This window comes from Taeniopygia guttata, chromosome 1A, assembly GCF_048771995.1.
Source record: "Taeniopygia guttata chromosome 1A, bTaeGut7.mat, whole genome shotgun sequence".
NCBI classification, from domain to species: domain Eukaryota; kingdom Metazoa; phylum Chordata; class Aves; order Passeriformes; family Estrildidae; genus Taeniopygia; species Taeniopygia guttata.
Genome location: NC_133025.1, coordinates 35,545,709 through 35,559,763, shown reverse-complemented (window position 1 = coordinate 35,559,763; position 14,055 = coordinate 35,545,709). Strand labels below are relative to the sequence as shown.

Below are 14,055 nucleotides of genomic sequence, written 5' to 3'. Positions count from 1 at the left end.
ATAACACTACTAAAATTATCCCCTGGGCCACAACGCAGCATTTCAAAGAATCAACCTGGAATGAAAATTTGAAAGCCTGGGCAAAGAATATTTAAAGGATATGCAGAAGCAATCAGGAATGACATTTGGCAGTCAATTGCTTTGAAATGGCTGTTCAAATCCTCCTGTTCACTTGTTTTTTCACAAGTTTTTTTCAATCCTCAAATGAAGCACTGTACCACTACTGACCACATCCTCAAGTTTTACATTTCATGTTTGAATAGTTTGTGGGGTTTGTTGTTTTGGGACTTGGGGTTTTTTTCAGTCTCCAGCATGAAGAGTATAATTCCATTAGAAACCAGAAGTCAAGTTAGATGTCATTCAGCATACTAAAAGGCACTTGACAAACAGTTACCCTTAACTATAGCTGCACATATGTCGAAAGCAGTATCTAGCTTATCTAAACACTGGTTTTAAGGTAGGAAATCCAGATCTCCTGTCAGACAGATCTCCTGTCATGTGTAAGTAGTAGCAATAGACTTTACTGAAATTATGTTCATCTGGGGGAACAATTCAATTCATCGTCCACTTTTACAGACTGATTTATAGAAAGAGTTCAAAATTCAAAGTGAAATGAACCTGCACAGTCAGAGCTTTCTGTTCTGCTTCCATTAATCCCAAATTGATTACCCTTAAATGCTCAGGTACTCTAAGCCACAGTTCTTTCAAAGAGGAGAAAGAAAGAGGAGAGCCAAAGCAATAGGTATAGAAAGATGGGGAGGGAAGAGAACTAAGATCTCTTTGATAAAATTCTCTTTTTGGGAATGTTTATACTATATTGCTTTTTACCTTGAGCTCTTGTTAGGAGAAACGCTCTTAGAGGTATCAAAAATCCTACTCCCTGACCAGTAATAAATGAATTATTAATGGATATTTCAGCAAGTACATCTCTTTTCCCAAAATTTCAGTCACACTGGCATATACATACATCCAGAGGCAAACTATGGGAAATAGGGATTTCATGGTACTCTAAGTACATTTAGGCTTTCTAACAAAGCCCTTTATTATTACAGTCTCAGACATAATTGACCGTTTGGAAAACTGGAAACGCCTCTTGATGGGGTATTTTGACAAGGTTACCAATCCACTTTAGACAAGCAACTTTGCAAAAACAGCTGCAGGAATTTTATTTTTCTTACAGTCCACTGTAGCCACCACAGTGCAAACAAGAAGTAACAGAATCCCTTCCACTAAAAATGATACCTTCATGCACACCTGTGCTGATTATTGCCCATTATGTATACTTGGTAAGAAGTCAGCCATTTACAGCAATTTCTACAGAACCCATGCTGATAAAAAAGCTAGAAAAGTCACCTTCCAAAGCAGTATTCTGCAGGTGAGAAACATAAGAATACATAGGAAAAGTGTTTGGTCTTACTAGTGTCAGTCTTCTCACCCCTCAAAGGAAAGACAACAGCACAACAGAACCAGGGCCTTATATGCCTGAACTTCAGGGAAACATTCTGGAGACACAGACTCTCCACTGCACCTTTCTTTCTGCGGATGTAAACCCTCCAGTGCCCCATGTTTATACAGGCTTTGCACTTGTGCAATCTCTAGAGGCAGCATAGTCCATTTACTTTGGACAGATATAAATGCCTTCCCAAATACTGTCAAGTTCCCAAATGCTGACAAATTATTCAGCACTTGAGAATGAAGATATTCTTATAGGCATCTGATATATTAAATTTTCATACACTGACACGTGCTCACAGGATGAAAATGCTTTAGGAGACAAGGTAGTGCATGCTCAGGTAACATGAAGTCAAGCGTAGTATTTTCGATTCTCTTTCCCAGAGTTGTAGGAGTCTTAGTCCCACAGATTTCTTCCTAAAGACTTGTTAGGCACCTCGATTTTTAAGTCAGCTGTGTAAATTATATGAGTGACTTTGAAGATGTTTTACATCATCAATATGTTCTGGACAATGTGAATACAAGCATACTGTAAAAATATGAAGGATTAACAATATTTTGTGGCAATTCTAACTCCTTGACATGCTATGTTTAAAAGAGGAAATAGAGTTGTAATTTAATCCCTCCCAGCTATTTCACTTTACTATCTGAAATATCAACACTTTTTATACTAAATTAAATGGAAAAATGCCACTGAGATGTCACCTTATTAAATTAATGTTTCATACAAAGTTTTAATTTGGAATCAAATTAAACAATAAATTAGAATTGTAGGAAAAGGACGCCTTGGGACAAAGTCTACTTGTATCACAGAATCCTAGAATGGCTGGGGTTGGAAATACCATGCAGTTTCAATCCCTCTGCTGTGGGCAGAGACACTTTTCACTAGACCAGGTTGCCTGAAGTCCTATCCAACAATACCTCACCACCCTCACAGTAAAGGAATTCTTCCTGCTATCTAATCTGAACCTGCCCTCTTTCAGTTTGTAGCTTTCCCCCCCGCCTTATCACCACATGCCTTTGTAAAAATTCCCTCCTCAGCTTTCCTGTAAGGATCCTTTAGGTACTGGAAGATGCTATAAGGTTTCACCAGAGCCTTCTCTTCCCCAGGCTGTACATTCCCAACTCTCTCAGCCTGTCTTCATAAATCAGACACTCCAGGCACCATAACACCTTTGTGACTGTCCTTGATACTTGCTCCAAGAAGTGCATGTTCTTCTTGAACCATAATTCTACAATAAAGCTTGTATTTTTAAAATGCAGTAATGTGGTGAGCTCAAGTCAGAAACCTAATCATAGAATCACAGAACATTAATGGATTAGAACGAACCTGAAAGATCATCCAGTCCCAACCCCCACTCCTCCATGTGCAGGGACACCTCCTGCTAGACCAGGCTGCTCAAGGCCTTATCCAACCTGGCTTTGAACCCTGCAAGGGATGGGGTATTCACCACCTCCCTGGACAACCAGTTCCACTGTCTCACCACCCTTACAGTAAAAATATTTTTACTAATATCTAACTTATTTCTTCTATTTTTACCCATTCCTCCCTGTCCTATCACTACAGTTCTGAAGAAGACTCCCCCCCTGGCTTTGTGGTAGGTGTCCTTCAGATACTGGAATTTCGATATTCATGCAACCTTCTCTTCTCTGGACTGAACAGCCCCAAGTTCTTCAGCCTGTCTTTGTAGGAGAGGTGCTCTTTTTAGTGGCTCTGACTTGTGTTTGGAGAGCAAACTGAATGAAGGTAACACAAAGGAAGTATCAATCAAAAAGACAAATTCTCTGTTGTTTTCATTTAAAAAGGGACAATAACAGGTCTTTGATGAGGACTTATTGATTGTTATGAATTCAGATTACATAGTGAATTTGAATTTGAATTTGCATCCTAAGCAAGTGAAATAAGTACAATTCAAATTCTAGGTGAAGTTAAGCTATTTTAGATTATAACACCCAAAAGATTTGGCATGTGGCACAGTTTGTTAAATATTTTCTATTTTTCTACACTGCTTAACATTGTCCAAATCTAAAATCACAGGTGTTAGCCAGGTTGTCAGATAAATATACTTACTAAGGCAGGACACAACTACAGCATATGTGTTTGTAGCAATACTGATTGTGATGGTTTTATGCCTAAACTCTGGATAAATCCCTGGAGGAACCTGAAAAATTATTTGCTATCTGAACTGGGCCATGTAATAGTAATACATCTGCCATCCAGTTTCTGTCTACAAGTCCCATTCCTGGAATAATCACACCAAAAGCAGAGAATTCTTAATTTTTAAACTCTTAAGCACTTTTAGAGCTTTTTTTGGAAATGGCTTTCAAGAACTGTGCTCCTGCAATATAAATTTCCAAAACCAATACCAGCTCAAACCTATTTTCCCACATGAACTTCTTCTAAAATCCCACTATACTACTAAGTATTATCCAAAACAGCATGAAGAATTTTCTGAATTTTTAGGAAAACTAAACTCAGTGTCTGAGTTTCTTTGACTCTTACTTGGATGCTGTGAAACCTATAGAAGTTTGCACCTGTATTCATTGGACACTGGGATTTAGTTGCTTAAATACAGCACCTTAAATATACAATTTCAAATATTCTGTGGTACAATAGTTAGCACCTCACAAGTCCAGAATGGAACAGATCTGCAATGCCTTTCCTGTCAACATCAAAAGTGTGACCTGGCATGGGATGCCTTAAAATCTTGGACACCTGCCTCCAAGAATCCAAATCTCATCCAAGTTGTGGTCCTTTTTAGTTTGTCAGTATCAGATGAGATGCTGTGCAATCTTTCAGGCCCTCAGGCTGTCCCTAAAGAACTACAGAAATCTGTCATTCATTGAATTAATATAAAAATCTTAATCAAAAAGGATTTTAAAATGTTGACTGGGCTTCAGAGTAGAAGCATTTAGCACTTGTTCAAAGAGAAAGAGAAGCAGGTGTAAGGAGCATCTTTGTCTCCTTTCTGTTCATCTATTTTTAATTCAAAATGTTGCTCCTCTATTACTTAAAACTCACCCAAAACACGGAGTGGAAAGAAAGGGGATGACACTTTATTAACATCCTTTTGAAAATGGAAATGTTTCAAAATGTGCATTTTTTTCACAGCTGAAATCATATTTTTGAAAAGAGTGTTTTTTCTATCTGACTTTAAATGAAAAAAATTCCTTTGGGAACTGCTGCTTTTTCTCTGTGTAAAAATAGGACTGCAGCACTTGACATAAAGATAAAATTCATTATCATAAGCACAGACACAATACACCAATATATATACAGATGATTGCTAAGAGACAAATGTCTCTATGCATTTGCGTGATAATCCATGAATAAATGTATTTATGACTCATATGTAGCTATTTCATATTTAGAGACATCTCTATGGATTAAGAGGGAATGGACTAGATTCAGGAACTTACATAGATACACACCTATACAATACTTACACAAATTATATCAATATTAGAAAATGCAAATAAATTAAGAATTTTTATCTTTACCTAGCATTCAGTATTTTCCATTTTTCTCTGAAAAACTTCCAAGCAAGATCCCTTCCATGTGGATTTCGAGCTACGTGGATTATCACATCAATTGCATCCTGGTCCAGGACAACTTCGGAGTTGAGAGACAAATTCAAAAGTCTAGTGGGAGAAACAAGAACATTTAGTTTCACAAACACATTGTCTAACATCAGTACATCAGGAAACTCTTGGGAAAAAAAGATCACTGCTGAATTCTTTAAGTCTCCAAGTGTGTTCAGTGGTCTATTTCTATGATTCCAAAGACTGGACACATTTATGAATCAAAAAAATCTCAATGTAAAAAGATTTCAATAAAAGCTGAGTGCAACTTTACATGTGCACTTTTATGAAATCTGTAAGATCAGATTGGTCAAGAAATTGTATATAAAGGGCATGATAACAAAAAATACTGATAATTATTATAGGATTTTAAACATTTCCAATGAACAAAGGAAAATATGGAACTGAAAAGATAATATGTGTCAATTTTCATATGCATTAATGCAAAACTGTAACTTGGTTTAAACAGACAGTAAACCTGTATTTGAAAAGCAAATTTCTTTCCTTCAGATTAAAGCTCAAGTGATTATCCATAATTGTTGAAGTGATTATTAGTAACAGATTCAAATATAGAATATTTTTTACCTGTTGAGCAAGTTTCTATCATCACTGCAAGTTAAGGCTTCTAATAGTATTTTCTTCTCAGACACTGCTGTGGTAGAATGAAATTTCATCCAAATGAACTCCCATACATCTTCATCCATCAGTGAAACTCCTGTACAGTAGACAATGTCTCTCACATTGAGAGGGATTCTACAAGAGAAATCAGTATTAGCATTTTGGTAAACAAGCAGGCTCCTACTGGATACAAAGGAGGACCATTTCTACAATTTCAAAATTATTGCCCAACAGTAATGTTGTTTGGTTTTTTTTAAACTACATTTGCTTCTCCTTACAGCCACCAACACTTTCCAGGATATCCTAATAGGCTTTCTAAAGGGTAGCACATGCTTGCCATTTTCTTCATAACACCATCACATTGTCAGAAGACGATAAAATATGGTCATGTAGCTCATCAACTCAAAATGTGCCACACAACCTACAGGTAGCATAAGCTCTCCAAATTAGTACAGGATCTTATCACTGTTGCTGGACTGTCTGCCAAATCTGTTCTTCTTGTCCTTTGCACTGTTTTAAAACAGGACCTGAGCAGCCAGAAACTCCTTGCTTGTGCTGGAAAGTTCTTCACCTTCATATAGTAGCATACAGGTAAGAAAGGATGTGCTGTGAAAATTATACTTAAACATGATATTGTCAGAAGTGAAGGAAACAGAAAGATCTGGGGTTTTTTTTTCAGCATATAATACCAGTACAAAAACAGCTGTGCCATAAAGAACTGTAATTACTGCTAAATTAATATCAACTCAAACTACAGTTAAACTACAGAATTCAGACCTAGTGTATCTATAGTATGTGCATATGTACAGTGTTCTTCTAAAAAGGTCTCAGCTGGGCTTTCAATTTCCTGCCTTGCTTATGTTTCCTATACAAGCATAGCATCTGAAACATTTGTACCATTGGCCCATTAATTCTGGTAGGAAGTGTAGGCTGCAAGGACTGTCACCCTGTGTTTGGCTAGCACAGACACAGCAGCAGATGTACCTAGAAGTGGATGTCTAACTCCAGAATAGACAGCACTCCTCACTTTCAAAACTTACAGAAAAACATATCAATTCAATGAGCTTTCCCAGCTAGCCATTTTTTACATTCTAAGGGCCACCACCAGCAATTTTAGCAGCAATGGAGTCAGTAAGCACTGGATCATTTGTATTTCTGGGAAGAAAGGAGACCTTAAGACAAGTGATGGAGCTGATCCCATGACCACAGCCTTGATGTCACCAATTTCCTTGCTAAGAAAACTCTACTGCCACCAAATCAGTAGTAGTATACTTGCAATGCTGCAGAAGATCTAATCAAAACCATCTAATAAACTGCTCCAGGGAAAGTTTTAGGTCTGTACCTATAAGCTAAGTAATTAGGACCATGTGAAAAAAATCAGCCCCTACAAACCATGGCATCAAGCACAAATACTGCTTTTAAAAGGCTTACCTTCAGAAACTACAAAATGTACAGCTATGTACTGCTCCTGTGAGAGGCTTGTAATCAGCACTGTAGACAAGGGGGTTCCTCTTGTGGAAATGAAAATTACTTATGAAAATATCCCCAAAGTAATTTCTCTTTAACTACTGCCCCTACAGAAAGTCCTCTGAATTTTGTCCATTTGTGGGGATTTTTGCTTTCTCACTCATCCAGTCATTTTAGGCATGTATTCTATCATTATCTAAATATCTGAAATCTCTCCAGTCTACAGTTTTTTAGTATTATAGGTTCCTGGAAAATTGCAATTCCAAGGCACTAGATCAGCATGTGGATGTTTGCCCCTTGTATTAACTGAATCAAGTGGATAAAATTAACATTATTTTGGTACTGCTTGGGTTGTAACACTGCAGAACACGTCCTGTAGTTAGTGAAACCTCATCTGTGTATTCAAGGCTGCTCTCATTTTTAAAGAGCTAGTATGATTGATGGATACTTCAGAAGAATAAAAATAAACGTTTAAGAGCATCACTTTAAACAGCTTTAATTTGAATACTGATCCAATTTATTAAACTTTATTTTTCTTGCATTAGAGATATGATGGTGAGAATGGAATATGTAGCTAGTTGAGCTCGTTTAAAAGTTAAACACTTTGGAAGAAAATGTTAAAAATTAAACAGTTAGAAAAAAATTAGTTAAAATCGTGCTGTGCCTTTACAGGGATTTCTTTTTTTCAAGAGTGAATTATAAAGCTCTACAATGAGCTAAGAATAGTGTTCTAAGTCATAATTAATTGGTACATATTTGCTCCTATTTAAAGTATGTTCTAACAATTGAAGATACACTTGTAAAACTGGACCATAATTATTTATCTTCTGGGGAAATTGTGTTCTAATTTTAAAATGTAAATGCACACACTTTAGACAGTTCTTTGATTAAGTTACAAGTTTCAACACCATCTAGTGTTCTATTTGACAAAGAAAATTAATTAGGAACATTATTCTTATTTTTGCAACAATTTAACATTTAACTTAAGCCTATTTTTCTTGATAACTATATTTATAATTTTGTTTAATAAGTTACGAGGCTCAGATAAGACACAAGAATGAAGTATTAGTACTTTGTTGGCAGATCTGAAATACAGATTCTATTATAAAGAAGAGCACCATACAGCTTATTTTTTAAAACCTCAATCCCAAATCTTATACTTGCATTCTCTATTACAAACTCCAGGAGTCATGCTGCTGGCACCATTGTGCAGAAGGAGAAGGGGATGATCCTCTGCCATAGCACATACCCTGTCTAAAAGAGGGCAGAACTTCCCCTTGAAAACTGAGGTACAGAGCTGTGATGGGCTCAACATTCAGGCACCTGTCCCACCTCAAATTCAGGAGACATTAACTGAGGATGTGGCTACTCAAGGTGTCTGGGACAAAGCTATGCACAGTCCCTGTCCTGTGCTCCCAAGTTTCAGGTATCACATGCGTCTGACAGAGGCAGGCAGGGTGCCTGCCCTTCAAGTGATGGTTACTGCTATGGCTCCTTCTCATTCCTGCTGGAGATCCCTCACAAGTGAACATGCAACCAGCACAGTCAAGTTCTTCAATACTGATTTTAATAACTGAGTGATGAGTTAAGTACTTCCTTGTGGCACCAATCCCTGAGTAGATATTCCTCTGTCCATTCTGGACAGTTTTTGCAACAAAAATATAGGCATTTCTGATCGATTGTTTTGCAAAGTTGTGGAGAGATCATCCCTGAATGAGAAAATTGGAGGCTAATCTATCTAAATTTTAAGGATTTCAAATGAATTACTGCTAATTCATAATCACTACATATAGGGTCATTTTAATGTGGTGACACAAAGAAGTCAGAAGACAAAAACACTGCCTGAACCAGCTGCCCCATAATGCCCAGTTTTACCTTTTACAAGATGAAGTCCTATTTAGACCCAGATGGTCTTTCAGAGTGTTAAGTCCTTGATTAACTCATGCACTCAACAGTGTTTACTTCCTCCTTAAGCTTTATTGACTTGAGTGCAAGATTCTATTCAAATGTTGTAACAACCTATTAATTAGTTAATCACTTCAGCAACATTGGCTCACATTAGCTGGCAAAGCTCCAGAAACTTTTCAAAATGCATGAATAGCTATGCCTGATTTTTTTCAGTAATTAAAGCTTCTAGGGCTTTCGAACACAGAAGAAGGGTTTCACTTTATTTTTTTACATTTATCAGACACTCGTGTGTGAAAAAAAATTAAATAACTCTAATTTTTTCATGTTTGCTGCTAACAATTTCCAAAAATAGCCGCTAGGCATCAATCTCTTGAAAGAATCCAGCACCTCTTCCAAGAAACTAACAAAAGTAATTAACCTGTTGGCCATGTTCTCACAAATACTTATGTAGGCGGTTAAACTTAAGTACATTTCTAAGTTGCTGCAAGACAATAGCACCACTGTGTCCATGTGAAACACAGAAATAAAATTATCTACCACAAGTAGTTAGATAGAGAAATAGAGGAGGAAGAAAAGGAAAGAAAAAAGGCTTGTTTGGAAAAACTTTTGATTTTCTATCACCTAAGCCAGACTTTATTGAAATTACTTCAATTAATGACTGGTAATTTACTACTCCCTCAGATCTATGGGGAGCTGTGTTTATAGACATGTAACAGACTCCTGCAATTGTTTTTTTGGTGGTATTTCGACTGAGTTGTTAAAGCTACAGCCAAGTAAACACACTGCCCATTCAGGCACGTGGATGGACATGAATCTGTTATTCCTTGTAGAGGAAACAAAAAAATCTGCATGAACAAGTGTGGAGGTTCAAGACTCACAAATTTGGCTTGTTAGTTATCACTGTCCTTCAAATTATGTGATGGAAGACATTTACTTCATTATTTACACCTCTCTTAAGAATTAACCAATGTTCCTAACCATCACAGCAGCAGGACAAAAGTGAAATGGCAAACAGAAGTCACTGAAAAAGCCCATATCTACATTATTACACTTTAAAGATTAGATGAGGTTCTTTAGTATTAATGTGCAGAGAGGTTAAGATCCTGATTTCATTACTTAGTAACCAAAATTGATTCATTTATAATGCAAACAACACAGAGATGTGTTCTCACTTGAAACCTACAGACAGAAGAGTAAAGTTAATCTTTTATTCTCTTTTGAGAGATCTCTGATCTGCAGCAGACATCTTGCCCCCCACAAGAGCTTGTCTGTTGCTGGTTAACCAGTCAGACAACTGAAACAGGAACAGCTGTCTTGTAGTGATTTCTTCCAGCACCACAGGGTTAACATAGGTCCGGCATCTCCCAACTGCCAATAAACATCTTAATGTTGATGTAAGATCTCAAAGCTAAGTTGGATTTCTCACTGACGGACACCTCACTTTACAAACTATAAAAACTACACCAAACTCTCAGAAAGCAGAAATCCTCTGCACATTCCATGGAAATGTGTGGAGATTTCCTATTAGTAGGGATGCTTGCCTCCTGGTTACTCCCACTGAGATTGAGTAAAGGAATCTGTGTACATTGTCATCATTTCAATGGTAAGTTACATTTACTCCTAATCAATACTGTATCTTTTGCTACCTTTAATATAGGTACCTTGATGTCGTGCACTGGCTTATGTCATGCTACTAGTAATTCCTTTTAGTTTTATACTACATAGTAAGTAACTCTGATTAAGATATTTTGTCTTTTAGTTCCTGTCTGTTTAATAAATAATTCATTTTATTAAAATATATATGATCTGCCATCCTTAGTACTTGCTGGCCAGAATCATTTTTTAAATTGAAACTGTTGCCAAAATCTGAGGCTAAGACAGGACTTGTCTGAAACTCCCACTGGTCCTGTGATATGGCCCCACCTCAGCACTCCAAGATTTCTCAGAACAATCTAGATCATTAGACCGGAACAGTTTTAAAATGTCTGTATTTGCATTCAGAATTGTCCATCGGTCTTTTCACCTCATTCACAAAGACAGACAAATGCAAACTTCATTAACCCATGGGTTACAGAATGGATGCTGGCTTAGCCTAATTCAGTGCAACAGCCTGCACTCCTCACTGCAAACATCATCAAAACTGATCAGAGTGATTGTGACAGAAGATTAATAGTACAAATAGTAAAAAAATGCATTGAAGCTAAAATCACCCCAAAGTGATGACATCAGAATCAGTGAAATGCATTTACCCTAAGTTTTCTAGGCGTATTAAGGCAATTAATTAAGGTACTTTTTTTCCATGTAAGTGATGGCAATAAATAACAATGGTTACATTTCTAAAGAACTTAAAAATAAGAGCAAAGGGAAGTGGCTATGACTAGCTGGGGCCTTCCAACAGGTCCAGTATCATCTCACAGAACATGAGCACATAACTGTGTCTGATGCAATACTATCATTTCCCACTGTTCAGTCTTGCATGTCATTAGAAGAACAGTGTCACTACAGCTCTACTAACAGAATCAGAACTTTCTGCTGAAGGCAAAATCAGCTGTCTCAAATCAAAGCAGCTCTCTCACATATTCATGTTTACATCATCCTGTTTAACTTTGCCCCAAGCAAGCATACACCCACAGTCAACTTTGCCAGCAGAAATGTGTATGTGGCAACCTGTAGCTGATAAATGGTAAGAGTGGCTGAAGATAACTGTGCCTGCCTCCACAGAGATGTTTGCACAAACATGCTCATGTCTGTGGATAAGTTATACTTTAAGCCATCATGGTGTGTATTTGAATATTACCCCCTCTTATTGCCTGTCAGGAGTTTACATATTGCAGCTCTCCATGCATTCTTTCCTGAACTTCAGAAATACATGTTTACTCAACCTATCCAAGGCAAGAAGTCTGAAAATGCTAATCCTCTTCGAAACATGTTTTTCTTTCAGAATAGGTGCAGTGAAGGTTAAAGGGGTTAACAAGGCTGATTATTAAGCTCAGGCAGGCATTGAATGGTAATTTTGTTAATTTTTTAGGCTGAACCACAATGCTGCTATATCTAAGGAGTGTGAATAATGTATTTCTTCACACATGAAAGCTCCACAGGGATGAGCTCAGTTAAATGAAGGTAGAAGCAAACATCTCTATTTTCAGCCAAGAGTAGCTTCTTTTGTACAACATTCTGCTGTTGACTGAATCCCAGTAACTTTACATTCTCAAGGGAAATTTCAACATGGTTATACATTTTCTACTCTGTATTCTTCTGAACATCAACACTAAAGTTTCAAGAGTTTCCATTGTTCCAGTACAGGAGCAGCATATATCCCAATTCAAGAGAGTGAAAATGATTATTTTAATATCACCATCAAGTCAGGAGTAAATATAGCCCTTCCAAGCAATCAGCCATTACAAGAAAAAAAAAAAAAAAAAAAGTTAAATTCATTGATTACAACACTGCAAGGTGTACTTTGAGGTCTAACCTCAGATCTTCAGTAGAAAGAAATAATGACTGTTTTTAACAACTGCAAGGATTAAAATATACCAATTCCTAAACCAGCAAAACAAGATGTCTCCTTACTATCTCATCTGCTTCTGAAGCTATGTATTTGGTTTGCTCCTTATACAAATAAATTTCTTTCTCAGTTGTTTCTCTTTTTTTTTCATTCCATTTTGCCCTGAAAAAGTGGTCATGACCAATACCACCTAAAACCCCTTGCACACTAAGTATTTCTGGTATTTCAGGCACTGAAGCCTCTTTTTCCTCAGATGAATGCTCTCTCATCTTTAGACTGGAGAACTGTATCATTTCTCTTGCTAATGAAATAAATATCAGAGGCTGAGCTGAAGCTAGAGGAGGACAGTGTGTTGCAGCATCTTAATACTGTCCCAAACACCTCACAGACAGGCCATCAGGCTTGCTTTCTGCATTGACAGATACAGGGCTGAGGTACTAAACCGAAGCACAGCAAACTCCTGGAATCTCAGCACTACTGTTTGGAATGGTGTTGAAGAGCAGCTGTGCTGGAATAGAAAAGGAGCAGTCATTTTCCTGCTTTAGTGACAATATTGAAAGGCATCTTTTGCAAGGACCCCATACTCTACGATTGCCATTTATGTACCCATTTGATATAGGTATCCTTCTTACTGCTTGGGTAGAGCCGATCCTAAGAGGAACCACTCACACTTTAGAATCTCATGTTAAGAGGCTCTGAGGCTCTTCACAGCACAGTGGCTGCTACCAGCTGCATTTTTGGAGGCCCCTAAATCCCCCTTAGGAAGCATAACTCTGAACGTCTGATTGTGCCCTATGAGCCAGGCATCCAAAAATGAAGAAATACCTAAGGCACTTTAGAAATTCGAGTCTTCACAGCCTTTCATCTGACTTCCACTTTCATGCATAGACGCTAGAGCTGTAGATCACATATAAATGGGGTTTTATCACCAATTCCGGAAGAAAATCTGCAGTACTATAGGTGGAAGTCTAAGGGCTTTTTCAAACAGTACTGAAAATAAAAGAGGACTTCTGGTCTTGTGCTAAGTATGACCATTATTTTACTTGGTGAACAGTGGCAAATAATTTGCACAGTAAAGAGTATATAATTACAAAATGCAAACAAGTATCTGATATCACCATCACTTTCTTATTGTGAAGAGTAGATGGTAATTCATTTCTGGACCTACCAGATTAAATGTAATTACTGAAAACCACAGCAATTTTAAGCATATGCCAGTAAACAGAGTTAGATGTTATTGTACTACCTGACACCTTATCCAAAACTAAATATTACAAGTAAAACAGAAAAAACAGCTCAAAGGATCATCTAAAAAGTCATAGATTAATAATGTGGCTAAAAAAGTTATGAATGTTAGCGTTTCTTCAGTATTATTAAAAGCACATTCTCTGTTACAGTTAGTTCAACTTTAGCTGCAGTAACTGCCAGGGAATCAAAAACCTCCCTTATATGATTTACTGACTGTGCATTTAAGTGGTATTTATTATCACATTTTAATTTAATATTGACTTAACTTTCACTTG

The 14,055-nt window shown here is 37.1% G+C and overlaps 1 protein-coding gene across 1 annotated transcript in view; it reads right to left on the bottom strand.

The window, feature by feature from the left end:
- Positions 1-14,055, bottom strand: part of TRHDE (thyrotropin releasing hormone degrading enzyme) — a 217,114-nt gene that overhangs the window by 10,526 nt on the left and 192,533 nt on the right. Inside the window, exons 16-17 of the mRNA XM_030259934.4 lie at positions 5,620-5,787; positions 4,954-5,094 (exon numbers count right to left, since the gene is read on the bottom strand). Coding sequence (XP_030115794.4) covers positions 4,954-5,094; positions 5,620-5,787 — 309 coding nt within the window. The remainder of the gene's footprint in view (positions 1-4,953; positions 5,095-5,619; positions 5,788-14,055) is intronic.